This window comes from Poecile atricapillus, chromosome 7, assembly GCF_030490865.1.
Source record: "Poecile atricapillus isolate bPoeAtr1 chromosome 7, bPoeAtr1.hap1, whole genome shotgun sequence".
Taxonomy (NCBI): domain Eukaryota; kingdom Metazoa; phylum Chordata; class Aves; order Passeriformes; family Paridae; genus Poecile; species Poecile atricapillus.
This window is the reverse complement of record NC_081255.1, coordinates 32,448,170-32,473,114: the sequence shown is the minus strand read 5'-3', so window position 1 is coordinate 32,473,114 and position 24,945 is coordinate 32,448,170. Positions and strand designations below refer to the sequence as shown.

At 45.1% G+C, this 24,945-nt stretch overlaps 1 protein-coding gene across 1 annotated transcript in view; it reads right to left on the bottom strand.

Moving 5' to 3' along the window:
* CACHD1 (cache domain containing 1) overlaps positions 1-22,218 on the bottom strand; it is an 87,573-nt gene extending 65,355 nt beyond the window's left edge. The window contains exon 1 of the mRNA XM_058842964.1: positions 21,920-22,218. Within this exon, the coding sequence (XP_058698947.1) occupies positions 21,920-22,126 (207 nt within the window). The 5' untranslated portion in view covers positions 22,127-22,218. The remainder of the gene's footprint in view (positions 1-21,919) is intronic.
* Between the last annotated feature and the right edge of the window lie 2,727 nt (positions 22,219-24,945).

The following is a 24,945-nucleotide window of genomic DNA, read 5'->3' as shown; positions in this document are numbered from 1 at the left end:
ACCCAAGCAGACAACCTTAAATCCAGGGATTTAAAGATCATAAATCACAGCACTGAACTTCTGTGCATGAAATGAATGGGCTGATGGCAACCTAATAACAGAAATGTTTGCTTTAAATGTCCAAGAGTATAATTTTTCAGGATCTCTCAGCAGGAACCATCAGCATCCACAGGATAAATATCCCAAAAGCCTTCCCTACAACCCCTCTGGAACGGGAGCTGTCTCCCAGTGCCTGCACTTGGAGAGACACCCAGGTTTAAAGTTTTAGCACAAACTGCAATCCATGTGCAGGTGTTTGCACCAAAACACCCACACTTTTGTCAAGAGATAAAAATGGATGAGTAGTAACCTGAAAAAAAACTGGCAGTGCATAATTTCCTCCCTGTGAGTCAGTGTCTGCAATAAAAACTACAAGGTTGCTCTCATTTATAGCATTAGTTGTATTAATAAGGACAGAAGTTTTAAGGTTACTTGTTTAAATACCTCATCTGCATCATTTTTATATGATAATTTGTACATTATTTATATTTTATACAATCCCCATCCTTCCCTTCCCGAGCAGAAAGGAGGAAGGGGTGCAAATCTGTGCAATTTTAAATTCTTAGGTTGAATCTCTCATTTGAGTTACTTCAAAATAACTCAAGAAGGTAAACACTTTGCATTAATTCTATGAACCACTCCCTGGGTGTTATTTTCAAGGAACTCTTACATCCCAAAGTGACTCCAGACACATCAGGAGAGTTGTCCTGGCCAAGCAGAGCTGAGCATCTCAGCAGGTCCTGTCCCACCTCGGCTGCTCTGCAGCTCCTGGGGACACAAGGCCAGTCCCAGGGCTGTGACCCCACATTTCAAAGGGGGATCAGTCACCAAACACTTCCAGAAGCAGAGGAGAGGCCATTGAAGCTGCACTCATCTGACCCTGGGATTTGAAATCCCCTGGGAGTCTCTGGGCCACAGGAAACACCATTTTGCCACACTTCAGTGCTAATGAAAAGAGAATTACTCCTCCACCAGCACTGGAAATGGGAATTTCCCCCTCTGCTCCCAAAACTGGGGTGGAATGAACTCAGAGCACAGTGATGGATCTGACAGCTTGGTATTCCATGAGCCACAATTCCACCTGGAATCACTGGTGCCTTTTTGGGGCCACCTAAAAGCAGAGGCCAGGCAGAGTTCAGGGAATAAAAAGCTGCTCTATTTATTGAAGGGCCTTCAGGTGCCTCTCGGGCACACAAAGCCCCCAGGGGCTGCACCCAAAATGAACCACGGCTTTTACACTTTGATAAATCTGCTCCATTTCCATACTGGGGGCTCATTTCCCAATTCCAGCTCCAGCTCATGAAGTCATTTAGCCCCCCTACTCAGTGTTTGAATGGTAAATATATTTATAATCATTTCAGCACAGCTCATTTTTAGAGGGCTGGGATCATTGCCTTTATTTAGAATAAATAATCTTTTAAAAAACCCTCTCCATCCCTGCTGTGCTGGGACCATCCCATCCCCTGGGATCCAGGACCCTGGAGCCTCCACCCTTGGCTCGTTTGGGAAACAATGAGAGGGGGAAACACTAAATTTGCTGCCCCCAACTCACTTTTGTTTCCATCTCTCAGGCCTGAGGCAGTGAGGAGTCCCTGATGCCCAGGCCTGGAGAGGAATTGCTGTGTCTGACCAAAGTGGGGAAGCAGCTGAAGGTGGAACGTGGAGTTTGGAGCTGTGCACTAAAGAACTGCAGGATTACAGATACATGAGAAATAAAAAAGATAAAACCCCAAGGCATCACCACCAACACCCTAAACACACAGCCAGCACTGACAAACTGCATCCTGCAGTCCAAAAAACAACAGATAGGTGCAAAATAGCAAATAACTCCTGGGTAAATAAAGCAAAGAAGGTAATCCCTGGAAGAAAGTGCTCAAGCAATTTTCCCAGGAGCTGAGCTGTCCCACAGCATCCAGAGGTCCTCACAATCCCTAGGACTGTTCTTCCCTCGTTTTTTCAGGGAGCAGCACAAGTACCAAAAGCTTGGGAATGCTTGCTGGGAGCTGCTGCTGAACTTCTCCCATTATCTCGGGACACAGGAGGAGGCAGAGCAGCCCACAGAAAACAAATGTAATCTCCTGGAAAGAGCACAGCCATTAGATGTTATCAGTTTGCAAAAAAAAATTAAAGATTGAGACTGGAGGAAGCTCATGAATTGAATTCTTACAGCACTTCAAAGCAATTTGTGCATGAATGCAAGCATTTATTCTTCTAATTAAAAAAGGGAAAAAGAAGTAAAATAGCAAGACATCATTTACATGAAAGAGGGGGGAGTAAAAAAAAACCCAAAAAACAACCAACAACCAAAACTCAAACAAAACCTTCAGTGTTAATCAAGCACAGAGTGGATTCCAACCCAGAAAAGGGAGAGAAAGCTCCAGATTTAATGAGGGAAGGTGCTGGAGAGGAGCAGAACTCGCCTTGGTGCTTTCTGCAGTGCTCCTGCCAAGCTGTCCCACAGGAATTTCTACAGCCAGCCTTTGGGAGCAAAAAAATCATCAGATGTTGTGCAAAGCAGGGATTTTCTTTTATTCCTGCCCCCTCTCATTGTTTCCCAAACGAGCCAAGGGTGGAGGCTCCAGGGTCCTGGATCCCAGGGGATGGGATGGTCCCAGCACAGCAGGGATGGAGAGGGTTTTTAAAAAGATTATTTATTCTAAATAAAGGTAATGATCCCAGCCCTCTAAAAATGAGCTGCACTGAAATGATTATAAATATATTTACCATTCAAACACTGAGTAGCAAGAAGTTACATTCGACTCCAATTTAAAAATCACGGTTTGCTCTTCTGAGGAGCTGATTAACAACACAGAATGATTTCTGTGTCTGAAATTTGTAAGTGGCCCCCAAAAAAGATCTCCCTAAAGGCATTTCACCTGTGCAAACACAACCCCTCAGGTCACTCAGCAGGATTTTTTTCAGTTTCCCCTCAGGCATCTCCTCTTTAGCCAGGGGAGGAGCTTTTTGCAGTTATTTCAATGCCAGGGATGCTCTGGGCTCCAGATTCCCACAAATCCACACATCCTAGGATTCACTGCAGGGGGAAAGTTCTGCTGCCTTATCCCACATTTCCCATTGCTTATCCTCAAGTTTTCAAGGGAGAAATGCACTACCTGCAGCTTCAGCTCTGCTTGGAAAAACTGCACATTTGGGGCTTTTTATAAGGTCAGTGTTACTCATCAAAGATAGAGGAAAACATGGGAGAGATCACAAAAAACACAAAGAGAAAGGAGGAAAAAGAACTCAGCTTTCAGGATGTTTAGAAACAGCCTGGCTTCTTTTGGAAGTTTGTTTTTTCCTCTGTTCTGAGCTGTTTTTACCTCCCCAATGCAAACTTCCAAGTCCAGGAACAGACTGGGCTGAGAACTGCACAATGCCAGCTGTGGGGGATTGAATTAATATCTCAAATTGATATCAGATGAATGTTTTGCAATCTAAATCACACCAGATCTTGCTACAAACCTGTAAACACAGTCCTGGGACCCTGCCCATCCACACAATCTTGTCATTTCTGCCCAACAGAGCACAACATCATGAGGACAGGGCAGACAGCAGAATGTGAGGGCAGATTTTTACTGTTCAAAAGGGATTTAAACTGGAGGGAAACAGCTTTTCAGAAAAAAAACCAAGCCAGGAAGTTGACAGTGGTAGCATTAATTCATGTCCTGATGTGATGTCATTGCCAATTGGGTTGTACCTATTAAAAAGATCAAAAAGGCCTCAAGTGCACACACATTGTTAAAATTCAAGCAGGAACAGAGGCAATTATTATTTTTCATTCCCTCTATAAATATTATCACAAGCTGCTTTTTCACAAAACATTTACAAACTACGCAGCAAATCCATTGCTCCTGGTAAATGAACACAAACCAATTTCTCTTTCAAAACAGGAGAGAATGATTTGACCTCTTTTTTAATTTCCAGTCATGTTTAACTTTGTGGAAGCAAAATATTTTGGAATCTCTGGAGAAAAGGCTGCTCGTTTACTCCAAACTAATCTCTGCTGTGATTTCTTTCTATGAACTCTCTTATTTGAGAAGCACTTGTGCTGATCATGGGTAGTGTCATCTTCATTAAAGATAATCAAGAATCCCTAGGCAGATATTTGCACTTGAAATTAGATGCTTCCTTATATTTCAACATTTCCTAACATCCATTCATATTTAATTCTCCAGGATGCTTCAATGCCCATGAAATATGGATCAGTCCAAGCAGTTTTCCAATTAGAAATCGTTCAGAGCACGAGGCCAACAGGACTGAGTGGCAAACCTGAAATTGAATTAAGGATTTAAGGCTGCATAGAGACCACCTCCAGCTCAGCAACTAAAGAAATTCCCTTTCTTTTGCCTTTCTGTGTAATTATCTGTGTGTTGCACATCTGTCTGAACACGCAGGAACGACACCATAATCCACTTTGGGATCGGGATTAGCGAGTTCAGGCTCCAAGGAGAAATAAAGGCATTAACATTGCTTTGAATGGAGAATGGAAGTAGATTAATGCTACTCAGGGAATGAATATTCCTGTTGTCTCACAGTTACTCCTGCACTGGTAGCAGGATTTGACTGTCAGGAAGTGGAAAGGAAAAAAAAAAAGATTTAATGGGCTGAAAAATTTTTATTACGCTGATAGTGATAATTTATCTTCATAAATTAATGAAGAAATTTCAACTTTAATAAATTGCTGATGCCCAGGAATTCACTTAGGTCTCTGTTTTGGCATGGAATCTGTATTTTAATTTCCAGATTCCATCTGTGTTTTCACAATGTAGTTTTTGTATTGGGAACTGACAGACACTGGAACAGCTCAAAACTCCTGTCTCACCTCCCCAGCTGGACTTTTATTCTGATTTTTCACTCCTAACAAGGACACAAACACAAAGCTACAAAATCAAAAGCGGGAAGAAATATAAAAGTTCAAAACATTCTAAAAAGTGATGTCCATCCTCAAACACAGAGAGTGAAAATGAAGGAAGGGTGTAAATCTCAGGGTGAGAATGAACTGAAAGAATATTGAATTTCTTATGAAGAAAAAGTTAGTTATGAAAATTCTCAGAGCCGTGCAGGGCAAATCCTTTCTCCAGTGTCTCACAGCACATCAAAACAGGGTCATAAATTAGGGGATGTGCTCCTGTTTCTCACCTGCAAATGAATGAAGAATAAATGGCAATAGGAAGCAGCTGCCTGTATCTTTCTGTGTGGAAGTGGTAAGAATTTAGGCAAAATTTAAAGTAAAAATGACAACGTGGCCACTGTAACACAGTCACTAAATCCCAAGTCACCACTACCTCCAATTCCCACTGTCTTTTCCACATTTCCTGGATCTGCATTCCCTCATCCCCCTGTGCCAGACGTGGCTCCCTCCTCCATGAAACATTTCCAGTCTGAGCATTTTCTCCTGGAAACACCAATTATCCACACAGAGAAGGTCCCACGGTGTCTTTGGGGTTCCTCTGCTCCACGTGTTCAGAGCTATGAGCAGGTGAGCCCTGCATCAACCTAAAAAATGTGGAATATCAACCAAATCCTGCCCAAACACTGAGTCAGGGATTAATAAATGATAATTACTGGACTTTAGGACAGTTCAGGAGTGACATTCTGATTGATAATCACTAATTGCTTATGTTAATTGGAGATTTTTTATGTATTTGCATCCAATTTCCAGCATTATCAACCACAAGCTACTATTTCTATAAAAGTGATTGGATCTTCTCATTTAAATAACCAAAAAAGAGCAGGAGTCTCCCACAATGAAGCTAAAAAATACATAAAGTGTAGAAGAAACTGGGGGAAGAAGGTTCCTGAATTAATTTTGATGTGTTCCTTGTGGAGAGAGGGGACACAATGAGATGAATATTTTCTACACTGTCAATGCCATTTTAAGTTCACAAGTTGTAAAATCAGTTTTGTTTTTAGAGTTTGGCAAATCCTGATCAAGCACTAAAACTGCCCTGGAAGACAAAATCAAAACAAACCCACACAAAACAACACCCAACCTGCAAGATTTATCTGCTGACAAAGATATTGCTTTAAAGAAAACCCAAATCTGCATTTAACACAAACCCCACTATTAATCAGCTTTTGTTGCACCTGTTCTGAAGATTTTACATTGATTTTATACCCCTGCATTAAAAACATAAAGTTTTTCCATGATCTTCATGGAATCCCAGAGTGGTTTGGGGTGGAAGAGACCTTGAAGCTCGTCCAGTTCCACCCCATGCCAGGGGCAGGGAGAGCTTCCACCAGACCAGGTTGCTCCAAGTCATCATTCAGGAGATAAAATCCAGATTATTCCACTTAGTTTGAAGTAAGAAGATGAAATATTTTTCATGGAAACTTCAGGGGGAGAAAACAATGTTTGGAAATAGCACTGGTGAGCTGGAAACACTTCCAGGACATGGAGAGCACACAAGGTTCCCCATCCCAGACTGTTCCTACAACTTTCCCATCCAGGTATTGAAAACTTTTTCAATATTTCAATATTTCAATTCCATCAGGATTTATCCCTCAAATCAAAACCATTCCTGAGAATCAAACCATTTATCAAAAAAAAAAGTCCTCCTGCTACACCAAGGTTTGAACCCTGCACAAGTCACTCATTTAAGAGCTGGGCTCGATGATTTTTGTGGGTCCCTTCCAAGTCAGAATAATCTGAGTTGATTTCTGAGGTGATTTCCTTCTAATTTTAAATATTTATCTCTTTGCCACGCCCTGGACAGTTGTTCACCACAGAGGTTGTATGGATGTTAACAGCCACCAAAAGAGATTGTTCAGGTTTCAATTTCTCCACCAATTTCTCCAATTTCTTTTCAATTTCTCCAATTTCCAAACAGAGAAATCTCTACTTTCTTCTCCTCAGAGGCATTTTTGGTACACAGTGGTAGAGGAGGAGCCACAGCCATGGTCAGATGTGAGGAGTCCATAACCTGCAACTCCTCTGAGAGCAGAAAAGCTGAAAACAGCCTCCAACCACTCATTTTTTGGGGGTAGAAATGTACTGAGCAAAGGAAAAAAACCACAAAAGAAAGACCAAATTGCCATTTTCTTACCCAGACAGAAACAAAACCCAGCACCACATCTCACAGAAGAAGTTTCACTCAGATTTTATAACTCCATAATTTATTACCACATTGGTTCCAGCAGATTGTTTTATTTTAAATACAATCTCCCCCCCCAAAAAAAGCCACATTTAGGTTTTCAAAGATTCTTAATTTTCCTTTCAGTGAGGTATTACTGTATTTCCTTGTCCTTGGAGAGTTTTATCTGGGATTACACACATGTACCAAAACACAGCTGTTCCACTTCTTGGCTCCTTTATTTTTTTCCCAGAGAAAAACCTGCCTCTATCAGGCACCCAATTAGCTGCTCACTATCAAAAAGCTGCTGGGCCCTTTCATCTGCTTGAAAACTGGATTCAAGTGAGAGGGTGTCATGGAAACTGTGGCTGGGGTCATTTCCTGTTGCAGTTTTCCAGTCACCAAAAATAAAATAGCAATAACAATACTAGAAGGGTTTTTTTGCCAATTAAAAAAAAAAAAAAAAGAGTATTTGTTATCCCAGCGTGCAAAGCAGTAGCTGTGTGAAAAGGAAAATTATATTATTTTTCATGAGAAATGGTCATCTGACAAAGTAGAAATTGATTTCAATGTTCAACTCTCTCTTAAAATGTGAAGATTGCACGTGCAGAACACAAAATTTGCAGTAAATACGCAGTGAAATGAATGAAGAATTTAAAATTAAAAGCCCAGCTCACACTACTACCACAGTTTTGTTTTTCAAAATATTTCACTGAGCAAGTGGGATGGAAAATTTTAGATAATTATATAGGAGAGTCTAGTTAATGAGCTAAGGACAATACTGAAAACTAAAACAAAAAAAATAAAAATAAAAATGGGAAAGTTCATGAACCAGGGAGCTTTTTCACCTTAAATGAGTCATAAATAGAGGTAATTAAAAATAAAAAAAGAAAACCAAGAAAATCTCCGTCCTTTGCTGGATTTTCTTCTATTTTGATGAAAAAAGGAGAGAAAAAAATGCCATTAATTTGCACACATTCCCAAATAACTGATTTTTTAACCACGGAGTTAAGTGGGGGGGATAACAGGGAAATACAAATAAATTCCTCTTAGAGAAGAATTAAATCACAGATGTGACTTCTGCAAGAGCTTTGGTGAGAAGAGACTGAGGAACATCCATTTATGAGCACACCTAGGAAAGCCCTCATTTGGTTTAAACAGAAAATGCCCCAAGTTCACTCGGTAAAAAGGCCTTGAGTGCTTTGTTTCCAAAAGCTTCTTCCAATTATCCAGGTGAAATTGTCCCTCAGAGCTCTGTGACATCAGTGCAGAACATCTTGGTGCTCCTGAGACAAGAAGCGCTGTCAGGTCCCAAGAACAGAGCCCAGCCCTCTGCCTTCCACCCTGTTCCTGTTCCAAAGACGTTCCTCTGGCAGCCTTTTCCACCTGGATTCCCTTCCAATCCCTCTGAGGGCACCTGGTGCAGCCCAGCCCTTGCTTTTACCCTCAGCTACCTCACAACCAGCAGCTCTGCCCCTGGAGAAGACACAAGAACTTTGGCTCTCTCTTGACGTGCTGGAGTCTCCAGAAAACCGAAGGATGAGATGGAGATGAAGGCAAGGAGCAAGGTGAGGTTCACCACAGGCATTGCTGGAATCCCCACACAACCCAAGCAGCTCCCAGATCTTCCCCACCGGAATGCACAACCTGGGAATGCACGAGCAGCGTTTGCACACCGACCTTTCCCACCAGGGATGGCTCAGGGTGGGCAGCAGCAGGAATTTCCCCATGGAAAGGGAGCTCAGGCACTGGAACTGCCCAGGGAGGTTTGGAGTGCCCATCCCTGGAGGTGTCCAGGGAATTCCTGGAGGTGGCACTGGGTCCTCTGGGTTGGGCACAGCTGGGACTCGGTGACCTTGGAGAGCTTTTCCAACCTTAATGATTCTGGGATCTGACCAAACTAAAAACCTGACTGCAATCACATCTATCCAAGTTCTAACTTAATTAAATATGTGCATTTTCTTGTCTATGTTCTCCTACCCCCACAATCTGGGGTTTTTTAATAATCCTCTCTCACTTCATCTTTACTCAGCAATTTCCAGACTGGAATAGATTTCCTGAAGTTTTTGCAGGAAAACAAAAGCACCACGTGAATTAGCACCAACACAAAGGAAGACATCTTTATCAGACAACCCAGGATTTGTTTTGCTCAAGTTTCACTCTTTTTGTTATTGGAAAGTTAAATATATATCCATTAAATTCTTGTTCTTGTGAAGATTATTGTCAGGTCAAGCTGAACGTATCCATGACCTTGCAGCCTTATTTTTTTAGGATGAAAGGTAAAGGTTAGAAAAATGTTATTTAAGAGCCACAGACAGGAAACAAAACGTAGCTGAGAGATTAAAGAAAAGGTGAAAGACAACATCAAATCTCAGTTTACAAACATAATAAATAAAAAACCAATAAAATGCTGTTGTGGTAAGTGGCCATTACAGACAAAGCTGAGATATAAAAGTTGTGTCCAGGTGTGGACGCTGCTGCCACAATCCCGGCTGTGATTCCCGGGAAAGCCGAGGTCATTGGGAATGCAAAGCCCCAGCTGGGCCAGGAGAACTGGAGAGTTCAGAGCCCTCCCCCACTCCCATCCTGCTCCCCATTATTCTCCACTCAAGCTGAAAGCCACAAGGGCTTTTCCTCGGCCCCTCTGTGTCAGCCAGACTTGGGAAGCTCTGCAGGAATTGCTGAGGGATCCAGGAAGGCACAAAAGGCTCCAGCCACAAAGAGCCCTTTCATCTGGGCCGTGTGTCCATTAAACACGTCCTGCTAATGTGCATGCGTTTTATAAAGTGATTATAAAGTGAAGGCTCACTCACTAACTCAACTGCACAATAAGATTTTTAAAGTCTATCACTGGAAAATTGGGATTTGAAATGAGGAGCTGGCAATGCTGCACCAGGGCCGGGTACCCCAGGTGAACAGGGATTTTGTATTTTTTAAGGTTTTTGTTTCTTTCTTTAGTGGCACTCAGGCACCTCACACTGCTCAGGAAAACATGGAAAAGAGGATTCAAGACCTGACAGTGTTCCTGCACCAAACATGATGCTCTGGCAGGTTGGAAACAGAAAGTTAATAAATTAATAAATAGCAGAAGTAATAGATCAGATCTTGCTGTCACACCATGGATAAGGATAAACTGGTGAGCTGCCACTCCTGTTCTTATCAACACCAAAACCACTTTATCCTCTTTCTTCATCTTTTGCCCCCCTTTCCTTACCCCACAGGGGCTCAGCATCTCCTGAGATTTTGAGTAACTAAGGTAGGTACAGACTCCTGCCAGCTCTGTCAGAAAGGAAGTTGTCTTCTGTCCACCAAAAGAAAAAAAAAGAAGGCTTTTTAAAAAGTAATTTAAAAAAAAAAAATCCTTTTTTTCTTTCTACATCATCAAAGCAAAGGCAGAAGTTGAGAATCCTCCCCAGTGTGGGTGTGGCTGTGGGCCAGCTTTGCATTCCAGCCTGTGCAAACCACAGCCTTGCTATAGCAGGGTTTCCGTATTTTAAATGTATTTTTAGATTTAGGGCCCGATGCTGACACTGGCTCTAACTTCATTTATGAACAAGGGTCCCAAAAAGGATCCCAAACAAACTGTGAATCACTTTCCAGGATTAAGATGAAATGTCCTCTCCCAGCAGCAGCAGCAGCACTCCAGTCCAGCTCCTCACAGGACAAGGAGGGAGAGTGGATGGATGCAGAACGGCTGGGGATTGTCAGGCACGCTTCATCCATCCACATCCTGCCAGGAACAGAGAATCCCAAACTGCTCTGGGATGGAAGGACCTTAAAGATCATCTCATTCCACCCCTGCCATGGCAGGGACAGCTCCCCACACCCCAGGCTGCTCCAAACCCTGTCCAGCCCAGCCTTGGGCACTCCCAGGGATCCAGGGGCAGGCACAGCTGCTCTGAACACGCCAAGCCAGGGCCTCACAAGGAACAATTTCCTCCAAATATCCCATCCAAAGCTGCTCTCTCCAGTTTCATGCCATTCCTCCTTCTCCTATCACTCCATGCCCACATCAAAATCCCCTCATGGATATCTCCCATCAAGCAGGAGATTCCAGAGGATCTGTTGCCATCCTGTTATTTATTCCCTATTGGAATACTGCTGGAGAAGTTCCTGCCACACCAGAGCTGCCACCAGGCACCTCAGCAGTGCAGAGAGAGGCCAAGTGCTCACCCAGGCAGGGAAGAAGCCTCCAGCATTTCCACTGGCACCGGGAAGCAAGGAGACAGGGAATGGCAAACAGGGAATGGCAAAAATGGCAGAGAACAGGGAATGCTGGAGTGCCATGGGAAATCCAGCCCTGCTGCTCCTTCCCCCTGCACAGGAGTTTGGTGCACAAACCCCACAGGAACCCCCTGTGCTTCCCAAGGAGCCACAGTTTGGGATCAAAGGCCTGGGACAAGAAGGGACATTTTCTGTATGGAAGCTGCAGGAAGAGCTGGGTTAATAAAAACCAGGGAAGAGCCTGGAATGAGCCTGACTTCCACCTGCACTACACATCGAGATTCCAAAGAATCCCAAATTAACGCTTCCCTTCACTAAATATTTTAATCTCTATTATCCCCTTGGAGCTGCTTATTTTTCCTCCTCTTTATCCTGACTTTTCAGGCTCTGTGAAGCCACCCAGAATACACACACCAAGCACATCTGACGTTTCCAATGAGCCTCCCCAGAGCTCTGCATTCATTTCATCCCCACTCCACATCTTCCCAAAATAGCTGCTGCACCTTTGCTCCTCACAAGGAGAAATCCATGAAAACCATGGTGTTGGATGTTGGGTTTCATTTATTTTTGGAGGCCGAGTTTCTATTCTTGGAAAGGTAGGAAAAAGCAGCGTTTCAAAGTCTGAGGTTGCAATTACCAGAACATACTTTTTTTTTTTTTTTTTTAATGTATTTCTAGACTTTCAGCCAACCACTTTCTGAATAAATACATAAATATGAAAGGGGAGGCAAAATTCTATTTATGTGACATCACAGTGAATTGATATTTTAAAATTCATGAGATTGAATTTCACACCAAATAAAAATAAACAACTGGTCATTTCTATTTCTATTAAAGAAGTTATCTCCTATCATGGAGATAACTTGTCTATAGGATAACATCTCCTATGTTGGGGTTGCTTTAATTTTGACTTTGCAGACAGTAGTTTTAATGGAAACACAGCATCATCAGTATTTAAAATTTCAGAAACCAAACACAACTTTTGGAATAGAATTCCTGTTCCCAGTGGTGAGCTCAGCACAGCAGAGGTTCCTCTCTGCCAAGAACAGCTGGATCATCACTGAACTGAATTTAACAACTTCAAGACCATCAAGCACATCCATCAAAGCAGCTACTGAAATGATCTAGGGATTGTAAAATATAACAGCAGCAGAATTCAAAAGGAAGAGCCAGGATATGCTAATTTATAATTATAGTTTCATTTCACTCAAAAAGAAAACATTAAAAATAAGATCTCTTGTTTTCCCCAATTGCACTAATGAGCAGTAATTCACAAGAGAAGTTTGGCTACTCAGTGCCAATAGGTTTGGATTTGCAGCCTCGACCTTGCTGAAGCTCATCTAAAGCTAAAAAACTCAGTTTACAATTTTCATCCTCCTCCTGCAGTGTATGTGAATATTAACTTATTTCCATTTTTTTAATGAGAACCTCCTTCAAGGAAGACACAAGAGACTGTGTAGCCAGGAAGAACATTTCCTAATTTTAATCAAACACATCAAAGACTGGAATTTACAGTTTAAAACCAGCTGCCCAAGCAGGATTTCTGCCTAATGTGACAAACAAGCATCCTCAGTTTCCTTATTTCCTTATTCCTTCAGCATCCTCATTCCTGTCTGCTCCAGAAAATGCAGATTTCCCTATAAAATGCTGTGTGCAGCTGAACTCCACCAAAAAAGACCAAGGGAATAAATCCCATGTCCCACCTGGCAGTCCTGGAGAGCCACTGGCAAAAGGAATGAAAGACAATTCTGAAATTCATATTCCAGACAATTCCTTGGGCAAACAATGTGCTCAAGGATGTAGAAAAATACCCTTTCATTGTTGAAACTGCTAAGTGTATTAACCTCAAATTAAAAACACTTCTATTTTTAGCCTTCAATGCCTTCCATACCACACAAAAATCCTGTCTCCAAAATGTTGGTTTGGCCCTTCTGGAATACACCTGCCCATGAGGGCTTGACCAGACTGCTGCAAATTGGAAATATATAGAAAAAAAAAAAAACAAAAAAAAAAGTCTTTCTTTGTTTTGGAGGTTCAACTGGAAGCTGAATGTGCAGCTTCAGCTTCCAGTAACAAAATGGGAACTGCAATTTAGGATCCACAGAGTGGAAGTGATTTTTCCTCCTCGTTTTACACTCCTTGTAATGATGGGAGATGCTGCTTCTTTCTTATTCTCCCAATAGTCTTTACCAAATGTCAGAAATCCCACATGATTTCAATATTGGAGAAAAGAGGAAAAAACAATCTGCTAATTCACTGACCATGAACAAGGCAATAAAAATACCCTGGATGTGAGTTTTCTGTAGCTCCCATCAGCAGCTGCCCCTGTGCTGGTTTGTGATGGACAGGTGATCACTGGAAGGAAATACTCCAGGAAAACCTCTCCCACAAAATGCACAATTCCATAACCACGCCAAGGAATCCATTGTAGGGTATTCCCAAAAAGCTCTCCTGGCTTCCAGCACATCAGCAGTTCCTTCAGCCCAAAAAGCTTCACAGCACTCGTTTTTCTCTTCCAGTACAAGTTGACCATGACCAGTCTCTGCTGAGGACTGGGGATGCTGGGTTTGGGAAACATCTGGAGCTGAGCCATCCCACGCTGGAGCAATCCCACCTGACACAGCTCCAGCTCTGCTGTCACCCCCCAGCTCTCCTGACCTGTTTCCAGTGTCACATCCATGTCACATGGAGAGGGGAAGGACAGGGAATCACCTCTGGCAGGGTGAGATCCCTGTGCCTCCAGGGAAAAGTGCTCTGATTCGGATAAATCCCAGGCCTGAAAACCCCATTTCAGTACCAAATGCTGCTCTGCCCCACGCGCTCTGGGGTTCCTTTATTTCCCAACAAATGAAAGGCTCTCCTGGCTCTCCCTGTGGCATTCCCAAGGCTTGGGAAGCCCTTTCCAACCTTTCCAGGCAAACAGGCTCCCACTGCAGCTCTTTTTGGGAGTCTGTCCCCTCTCCCCCCAGCCCATCACCACAAACACCTCTGCAGGTTTGGTTTGAGTCCTGAGGTCAAAGCACAGCCCAAAAGGAAATGTTTCTAATTCTTCCTTTGCTGAAAGGAGAGAAGCAGGGCAGGGAGGTCACAGGAGCACCTCAGCCCTTTGGTGTGGTACCACCACATCACCTCTGTCCAGCTGAACTCATCTCCACATGCAATTTGGTGTGAAATCCCAAAAACACCAGCACAAAAATAACCCTAGCGTGGTGAACACACCAGAAATTCTGCTTAAGGCATTCCAGCTCCTAGAAACTTTTATGGCAACTTCCAGATGTGTCTATTTTAAAGTTGCTTGGGTTTTTTTTCTCCCCTGGCCTCATTCCCACCTGTGACAATCCTAAGTACAGCCAGAAATTCCTCCAGCATCACAGGGATATGTGCAAAAGAAGGTCAAAACTGGACAGGGAGCATTGGCTAGACAGTTCTGCAGACATGCTGAAAGGAAAATTACAGTTTTTTATCCTAAAGGTGGACAAGGGTTCAAATCACAGAGTCCAAGTTGTGCAAATCCATGAGCTCAGAGGCCAACAGCACCACAAAAAGCTGTTTTTATCAGCTGCTCCTGCCTGGGAAGCTGCTAAAGGGAGATGTAATAGTTTGCTTTTACTAATTATTGCAATTGTGCAAATATACTTTTGCAAAATCACTTGGGAGACTCTCCATCGAGGCAGTTGATAAAGTGACTCCGTTAACACTTTTCCTGGGATTGGAATTGAGTGTTCCTGATTTGTGGCACCAGCATTGTTTCAAAAGTCAGCTCGGATTTTCACTGCTAAAGCAGACACATAATTTCATCCAGATTTCTGCACATGGAAGAACACACAGAGCACAGGATTCAAGCAATAACTTGGCTTATGTTTTAGATCAGAAAAGGAAAATTTCCACAACAGACATTGCATAAGCACTAATGTTTTTATGCTGTTTTCCATGGAAAAGAGAACACAAGGATATCCTTTCAGATTTCATTAACATTGCACGGTATTGAACAAGAAACTGCACGAAAGTGATGATTGAGGAATGCAGGCTCTGTATTTTTACACTTTATCCTGCATTAAACCTATAATACAAGAGCTATTAATCAAAACCTCAGTAAAATTTTTGACAGACTAAACAAAGATTGATGCTTGAGGTAAGTCACTAAAATTGAAATTATTAAATTAAATTATTTATCTAGAGGAAAAAAAAAACACATTAAAAAGAATAAAATTAAGTATTTTTCTACTCAACTGCATCAAAATAAATAATTCCTGGGCCATTTATCCACCCCTTATCCATGAAGAATTTCTATTTCCAAGCTTCACAGAGAGCTCAGGTAGCCCCAAATCCCAGCTCCATCTATGGAGTGCCCTAACAATGGAAATAAATGAAATTTGGGGTGCTTCCTTACAGCTGGGCAGTTGCACACAGGAGGACATTGAAGTGAAAAGGCTTCAAGCATTTCTCAGCCAATTTCTCCCCCATAAATTGACAAACCAAAAAAAAATCTGTTTATTCTTAACAGTCTCCTGAAATATACAGATATAAAAGAATAACTGGGAAACGCACGCACAAGAAAACGTCTTGTTTTGTTTTGTTTTTCCCCCCAATCCAAACACGTTTTGCCTCTGAAAGAAGAGAATTTCTCAATGTTTTTTGACAACAGAAATGGAGTTTTTTTCTCCCCAGTGCCTTGCCAGGCTACGGCAGCAGAGCACTTCACAAGCACCAACCTCTCCAAGAAAAATTGGGAGCATTCCTTGTGTGTCTTCCTTGCGTTATCAGCCCTGCCACAGCTGAGATTCCCAATCACTTCCCAGAATATTTGAATTCCTGCTGTCCCAGGGACTGCAGGATCCTTGGGCACAGCTCATTATCTGCCAGCCCACCTTGCTGCACCACATCCCAACTTTTATCTGGCCAGGCCAGCTGCATTCCCGGTGTTTGAAGTGGAATGTCAGCCTTGGCTGATGCCACATGACTGAGGATGCCCCGACCCTTTGAAGAGAGGACTCAAAGCCTAATTAAAAATTCAGATTTGGTTTGCCCTTCCACCAGAACCTCTCGCTGTCTTTTGGAAATGTTTCATGTTAGGAAAAAAAAAGGAATATGTGTGGAAAAGGATAAAAAATTTAGGCTGTCAGAGCTCCTCGAATAAAGCTGTTGTAGCTGGATTCAAACTGAGGCATAATCATGGAAAACAGATGAGGTTTTGCTCCTCTGCTTTCTACTCTTAATTATTCCTACAGCACACACTACTGCTAAATAATATTAAAATAACCCAAAAAGGTACAACTGAACACTTAACTGCCTTCCTGACTCTTGGGTTTTATTTACATCAGCATCACAAGCTGAAAATAATAGGGGGAAAAAAAGGAAGCAGTTTCTTGTGCCGAGGGTGCTGAGGTCCAGGTTTCAGAGCTGGAGGATGTGGGGTTTTACACCACTTGCTGTGCAAGTCACCACAGATTTATTTATAAGGATTCATCAAAAGAAGTGGAGAAATGTGTGAAACCCCTGATTTCAGAGATGGAGAACCACTGTTCTGTTATTTAAATTGGTCTGCAGGACAGCTCAAAATGGGATTTATCTCTTTTCTAAGTAGTAAATCCATCAGCCAGAAGACAATCCCATTAGGAAAAAAAATAAATAAAATAATGCTGCATTCTGTCAGTGCTCATTTTCAAAAGGATTGAATAAACAGACAGCTCTGGTGACTCTTTGCCATCCCAAAAATCCTCCAAAAATGTGGATTTTTCAGCCCATATAAATCCCTGGACATCTCCCCATCTCCATGCTGTGCTTGTCTCAGCATAATCTGTTCTTCTTGAAAAACATGGCCAGACAAGTTATTAGGAAGATAAATAAATAATATACTTGCCAATCAACCAGGAGAAGCCTGTACTAAGCTCTTATTTTACACATCACTGCATCACCTGATGAATTAATATATTATTGTTTGCACAGTATTAGTATTAAAAATGAATTGGGGAAAAAAAGTGACCAGCAAACTGCTTTTTTTTTTCAGATTCAAAATTAATATTTTTAATTCCAGCCCCCAAGACCAGTAACAGACAATAAGAAATGTGCTTCCTTCACAGAGTAGGAGTTAAGGATTAAGATGGCAGAGCTGCTTTCACAAATATTCGAGGCCCTCTGGGCCTACAACTTTTGTTACTGTCTGGCTGGAAACATCAACATGCATTTTGAGAGTTATAGAGGCATTTAATGCTTTTCATCTTCAAAGCATTTCTTTCTCCTTTCAACTCTGGCTGCAAGTATTATATCCCTGTTTTGGAGATGGAAATGTTACTTTGCCCCACGCTATCAAAAAATATTCCTCCTCATCTCACCCAGAACAGATTTAGAGGGCTAAACCTCACCAAAACCAAACCAACCACTCACTGAAGTTCTGATTTCTTCTTTTCCTGCCTTCAACTCCCAACTAAAGAATTCCAGTTGTTTCGACCAACAACCTACCCTGTAATTTCAGCCAGGCCAGAGAAGCTGGGATCAGACAAGCCAGGTAACAGCGATGGTGAAACTCCACCCGCAGATCAGGTCATACCACAACCACCAATTTAGTTATAATTTTAGTCAAAAAAAGGCTCTTAACTTTTAATTAGTGCTGAGTGTCAGCTCTGCCCAGGAGAATATATTACAGGACTGTCACACAAGTACTCATTGAGCGAGCTCCAGCCCTTGGCAAGCGATGCCATGGGGTATTTAGGATGCAGTTTGCTGAGGAATGACAAGGAATACGGAGCTGGGATTGCACACTGCCTCCCAAGGATGCAGCCTGCTGCCAGAAGGTGTTTCCTGGAATGCCAGGGATGCTGTCAGTGTGCTCTGCCTGCTGAAAAAACAAGGGAACAGTTACAGGTGACGGGGGTACAGCACAAGCCACAGTCCTTCTCCAGCACCCTCCATCCCGCAGGGGAGAGGGGAGAGATTGTGGTGAGGCTGTTCCTGGTTGATTTGGGAAATCACTTTGGACAGAAACATAAACAGATCACTCTGCTGCTCAGGCCAATAATCCTTATAAAGATGTGTATGTACACACCACTCACACCCCAGAACATGAAAGGGAAGACACAGAATATTAAGGCACAGCAACATTAACTGGGAGTCTGGCAGAACTGTCAAACAGAGGGGGAACAATAATTAATCAGAGCAACAGAGAAAATCAGACAACTGATGAGCTTTCAATATTTAACCACTCCTGTAGAAATAACACGGAGGCAGACACCCAGGAACCCACACACACTGCAGAGCCCAGCACGTGTTCTCACTAAGGGAATCCTTGCTATGGTACAAATATGTATATTCTAATTGGAAATTTAAATAAGAACCTCTTAAGCTGCCATTCAGCACGTTCAGCAAATGATGCAACTCACGAGTTGTCACCTACACTACATGATCCTCAGCTGCTCTAGGCAGCACCATTCAAGGAATAAATTTATAAATGAAACCAGAGCACTTGCATGGGCGAGGAAACAAAGCACTCCCCAAAGGTAACAGTCACTGCCCTCATGCAAGTCTCTGTAAATAGAAAGCAGTGATGTGAGTGCCAAAATCAGACTGCTGCTGCCACCAGAAACCTTTCTCATCCTCAGTCTGCCTGTAGCTTCAGCCTCTCTTCCAGCTGCACCTCACTCCCCAACAATGCAAAATAACGTGAGTTGATGAGAAGCACTCGGTCCTCAGCGCTGCTGGACCATGAGGCACGGGCAGAAGGAGAAGGGACACGGGAAGGAGACGCCTCGCAGAGCAGAAGGAGCTCGTTTACAGCACCCCCAGTGCTCCCTCAGAAATCTGATTTATTTCATATCTCACGGCTTCCACGTTCATTACTCCCTGCCCCTTCTCACAGGTATTCAAGGCTCACAAATTCTGTGTTTCTCCTCTTACCTCTTCCACTTGCTCCTCTGGTGTCTGTTCTGGAGACTCCACCTCATCCTGCCTTCCTGCACTTACAGAGGCTCCGTCTACACTTCCCTCTTTTCCCAGACTCAAAACACACCCAACCAACCTCTCACCTTCACTCTATTGAAGCATTTCCACCTGCTCCTGCCCTCATTGGATGCTTCCTTCCCACCTCCAGCTCAGCCATTCCCTTCCTGCAAAGCCCTCTGGTGACACCACCTCCTGCCTGTTCCCGGGATGTGCAGATGTGGGAGCCACAGCTGGCAAGGACCAGAGCATGGGGAGAGCACGCAAGGGAAGCATTAAATCCTGCCACTTCCTCCTCTCTGGTTTCTGCAGCGAAATAAAACCGCAGCTCGCTAATGGCTGGATATCAACCCTTCCTCCTGCCACCACAGCTTCCCCTCACTAGTCCTGATTTGGGGCCAGTCACCCTCTAAACCAGGACAACACCTTTGGATTTATATCCAGTTAAAGCGTAAAAGCGTCCTCGCTCTCCTTCCAAAATCCCACACCTTTCTTTTCTGCCTTTTCCACAAACACAACCTGTTTGCATCAGTCCAAGCATCCCCACTGTGCTGGCAGCCCTCACCTGGTGCTCCCCAGCACTCACCAACAGCCCTGAACAAGCAGGAAAAAGGGGAATTTTGTGCCAGCTACACCCAGCCCTGCCTGAGCAGGCTTTGGGAGTTTCAGCCCTAAAACCAAGTGAGAAGCACGGGCTGCAGTGACACATGTCATAACATTTTTTTGTTCTACTGTAGGAGGTCAGCAAAAAAGCTTCTAAAATCAGGGGAGGTTTGTTCCCACTGGTTTTTAATCTTAAACAGCTGTAATAATGTTCCAGGGGGGAGCAAAGGACAGGCTGGGCATTAGCGTGATGGGAGCTGAGACAGTCAAAATATGAAGCATATAAAAATAGAGCTCAGTATGAAAAGGGTTTCAGTTTAACTACCAGTTTCACCACTTTAAATTACTTCAGGGCCTTAAATATCCAACTAATAGTAAACAGAATTTTAACATTATTTGCATCCCTGTGCACTGGCATCCAGATTGTTCCCGACCTTGGATCATCGGTACAATTCTTGGAAAGAAAGCCTGGCTCATCCTATGGTTAATTCCTGTAACAATGTGTATTTTTATGAGCTGTTTTTTTCAAATACAACACACGCTGAGGTGACCGTATTATAATTTTTTTTTTCTTTAACGCCAGAAACGGATTTAGCAATGCAATTATACTGACTTCATTTGCATTAACAGAGACTCCACCAAAGCAAAGGATTATGCTTATATCTTTTGAGGAGAAATACATACATGCGTATGCACGGCAGAAGGGAAAAAAAAAAGGGACTTCCTTGAATTCAGTACATCAATAATGTACCTTGTTAAGTGAAGTCATTTAAATCCGCGTCTTCTTAGCATCAAGGACAAGAGACAGCTCAGTGTTTGCCCGGACAAAACGAGCCCTAGGAGGCCGCCCAGCACAATGATGGTCCAGAGGTGAGAGAATGCAGCCAGTTTAGAGAAGATAAAAGGCCATTTGGGTAGAGACCCCCGCTGATCCTATGAAAGTGTCTCCTTTTCAATTTGGGAGGCTTTTAAAAGTGCATTTGCTACTGACCATACCTTACCCTGAAAGCCGCCTGGGATCCGATTTCACTTTTTCCCCCCCGCCCGGCGAGGGTCGGCAGCCGCCGGCTGTACCGCAGGTACCAGCGCTCCCTGCAAGTCCCACCAGCCCTTCACACAACACCCCGCAAACACCGCACAACTCCCGGCAACGAGAATAATCCGAACCCCGCCGCGAAGCCAGCAACTGAATAAACTCCTCTGCGGCCGGGAAACATCGCTTTGCCCGCGATCGCCCCGCAGCTCCTGCCCGCGGGATGCTCGGCCGGGACCGGCTCAGCACCGAGCCCCCAGCCCGGAGCTGCCCCGGGGCACGGCGGCCTCAGCCCCCGGCCCGGGCTCCGACCCCTCCGCGACTGCGGGAGCCGCTTTTGGCTACTCCTATTGTGTAAATTACAAATAAAACAAGAAACTGCCCGTGCCCCGCCGCTACGGCCCCGCTCGCCTTCGGGCGGGCGGCACTGCAGGGGAAGCGGGGTCGGGGGAAGCCGGGGCTGAGGGAAACCGGGACTGAGGGAAGCCGAGGCCGGGGGAAGCTGGGGCTGAGGGAAGCGGGGCGAAAGCCGGGGCAAACCGGGGCTGAGGGGATCCAGAGCTGAAGGGAGCCGGGGCTGAGGGGATCCAGAGCTGAAGGGAGCCGGGGCTGAGGGGATCCAGAGCTGAAGGGAGCCGGGGCTGAGGGGATCTGGAGCTGAAGCGGGGAGCCGGGGCTGAAGCGGGGAGCCGGGGCTGAAGCGGGGAGCCGGGGCTGAAGCGGGGAGCCGGGGCTGAAGCGGGGAGCCGGGGCTGAAGCGGGGAGCCGGGGCTGAAGCGGGGAGCCGGGGCTGAAGCGGGGAGCCGGGGCTGAAGCGGGGAGCCGGGGCTGAAGCGGGGAGCCGGGGAGGGAAAGTTTGCGAAGAAGAAAAGAACCGAGGAAGGGACGGGGAAGAAAGAAAGGAATGGAGAGAGAAAAGGCAAGGCAGGAATCGGGAAGAGCGTGTGGAGGAGGGAGGGAGGGAGGGAAGGAAGGAGGGAAAACCAGGCGAGGCGCGGGCCGGGTCGGGCCATACCTGCATGGTGACGACCCTCAGCTCCTCGGTGGCGAGTTTCCTCATCTGGCTGGCCAGGACTTGCGCCTCGTCCAGGATGGAGAACTCCGCCTCGGCGGCGCCCAGCGCGCACAGCAGCGCCAGGCACAGGAGGCCGAGCGGCCCCCGGCCCCGGCGGGCAGGGGCAGCGGCGGTGCGGGGCTGCAGCCGCCCGCCGCCCCGCGCCATGCTGGGGGAGCGCCGCGGGCACCGCCGGCCGCGGGCACCGCCTGCCCCGCTCAGCGCCGCGGGCCGCCCGCCATGCAGGGGACGGCGGCGGGCGCTGCCCCGCGCCCGGCTCCGCGCTCACGGCGCTCCGCGGGCCCCGGCGCTGGAGAGAGAAGGAGAGACGCAAACTGCGGCGCGGAGGAGGAGCGGGAGCGGCGGGGCCGAGCGGAGGCGCCGCGGGCAGGGGGAGGCGTCTGGGGCCGCCGGGCTGCGGGCGGGGGCCGGGCCGGGCCCCCCGCGCCAGCCCCGCCCCGGAGGCCGCCGTGCCCCCGGGCCGGCCGCGGGACGCGGACCGGGGCTCCTGGGATCGGTGCTGAGCGTTTTCCGAAAAGTCACCGTTCTGCCTCCTCTGATTTTACTCTTTTAAAACTTTTTCTTTTTTTCCCCCCTTTTTATTTTGTTTATTTTATCAGTGTTCAACGTCTCATTTCGCAACCCCCCGGAGCCATCCGTGCCACGGCACCGCCCAGCGCGGCCTCGTGTCAAGCGGCGAGCCTTGAGGAAATGTTTGTCGTGAAACTGACTCGGGCAATAAACAAATAAATGAATGGAAGGAACGGCGGCAAAGCCACCCCATGGCACACACAGCTGCGCTCCCTGGAAGAACAACAGGGATAAGACGATGAGCCGAGATACCTGGAGAAACACCCTCCATGGAGCAGGAATCAAAGAATCACAGAATGGTTTGGGTTGGAAGGACCTTAAAATCCATCCAGTGCCAGCCCTGCCATGGCAGGGACAGCTCCCACTGTCCCAGGCTGCTCCAAACCCATCCAGCCTGGCCTTGGGCACTGCCAGGGATCCAGGGGCAGCCACAGCTGCTCTGGGCACCCTGTGCCAGGGCCTGCCCACCCTCACAGGAAAGAATTTATTCCTGATTTCTAATCTAAACCTAATTCCCTTCAGTTTAAAGACATTCCCCCCTTGTCCTATCACTATGCCCTTGTAAAAAGCTGTGTTGATGCCATGTGCACACAGCAGGCCCTGCATCCAGTAACGTAGCAGCACATTGAAATGCTAGAATCACAGAATAAGTAAATAGGAAAAGACCCCCAAGATCATCAAATCCAACCATTAACCCAGCACTGCTAAACCACGTCCCCAGGTGCCACCTCCACACACTTTTGAACGCTTCCTGTGGTGGTGATCCCGTAGTTGTCCTGACCTTCCTCACACCTTCCCTCCTGACCAGCAGGAACCAAGCTGCAGCATCAGGTTGTATTAGGAAAACTCAAACAAGGAATAAATTTGGGGAGTGAAAGCCAAATTTCCATGGTACAGCACCTGGAGGTACTGCCCAACAAACCCAAGAAGCCAAAAACCAGGCCCACGCAAAACACACACCCTCCAGATTTACTCTTTGTTAATTAACACTTTATAATTGTGCAGGTGTAGAAATGTTTAAATAAATCTGGCTTGTAGAGACACAAGGGCTTCAATAACCCACACCCACAGTTACATTTTTAAGAGTCCTACCAGAGCCACTTGTGTCCTGTAGCAGTAAATTCCAGGAGTTAACAATTCATCCAAGCATTCATGCAACATATTATTTACTGCAATCATATCCTATTTCCTTGAAATGTGGTTTCTTTCTGCTTTAATGCTTGATTTTTTGACTTCTCCCAGGTGCTGGTGCTCACAGCAATTCCTCATCCCACTTTGTCAAGGATGGGAGCTGGGTCAGACCTGAAATTTGCTCCTCCCAGCAGCATCTGCAACATCTCTGAGGGACATCAGCAAAACTCTCTTTCATTTGATTTTAATAAATGAAATATAATTCTTCCTGTGCAAGAGCTGCATCAGCTTATCCTTGGCTTTTGTTCATTTAGGTGATTTATGGGCCTGATATAACTTTTATTTATATTTATATTTATATATATATGGATGTATTTTTAGTCAATATTCCTGACAATACTGGTTTAGCCAAAGCAATCCAAACCCAAAGGATGCCTCTCAAAGCTGCCCTAATTGTTACCTTCTATTTCCATTGCTGAAGCAGCATTTGCTCCCTGAAAGTCGAGGATTTTTTCTTTCCATCGTGCTGAAGCTTCTGGACTTCCATTGGAAAATCTTTCCTGGGCCCAAGTGAGAGGCAAAACTCATCCAAATTCACACTTAGTGCTCATTTTCATATTACATTTTACTTTGTTTATTAGATTCACCAGTGTAGGACACACAGATTTTAAATTCTTCTGAGAAGCCAAGTGCTTTTTTCAATATCCTGCCCAAACCACACTTAAAAAAAAAAAATTATTTTATTTCTAATATAGGCCCATGCTTGAAAACTTCATATCAGAACTTTGTAATAATAATAATTATCAACTTTGTTAGATAATGAATTATCAAATCATTGTCACAGCCAGAGCTCAGTCAGTAGCCAGTTGCATTCAGAGCTCCAAGGATTTCCAAGTCATCCCATTCCTGCACCCCATCACAAGGTTAACACACAAATAGACATTTTTTTTAATAAACTAACCCCAGAAAATGAATGAGGCAATTGTCCTTTGGCTTCCAAAGCCCCGAGATGCTGCTGGTGTCGAGGGAACCGACTGAACAGGTTTCACATTTTCCTGTACAACCAAAACCCACTGAGCGCAGAGCCCTGGGGGCAAAGCCAGGCTCCTCCTGGAGTTCCCATGTGCTTCCTGCCTCCTCTGCCTCCCTGGAGCAGCAATCCAGCCTCCAGCACGGAGCAGTTCTTCCAGGATGTGGGAATCAGACCCAACGTGCGTTTCCAGCCCAGGGATCCACCAGTGGGGTGTTTCTAAACCTGTTGGGCT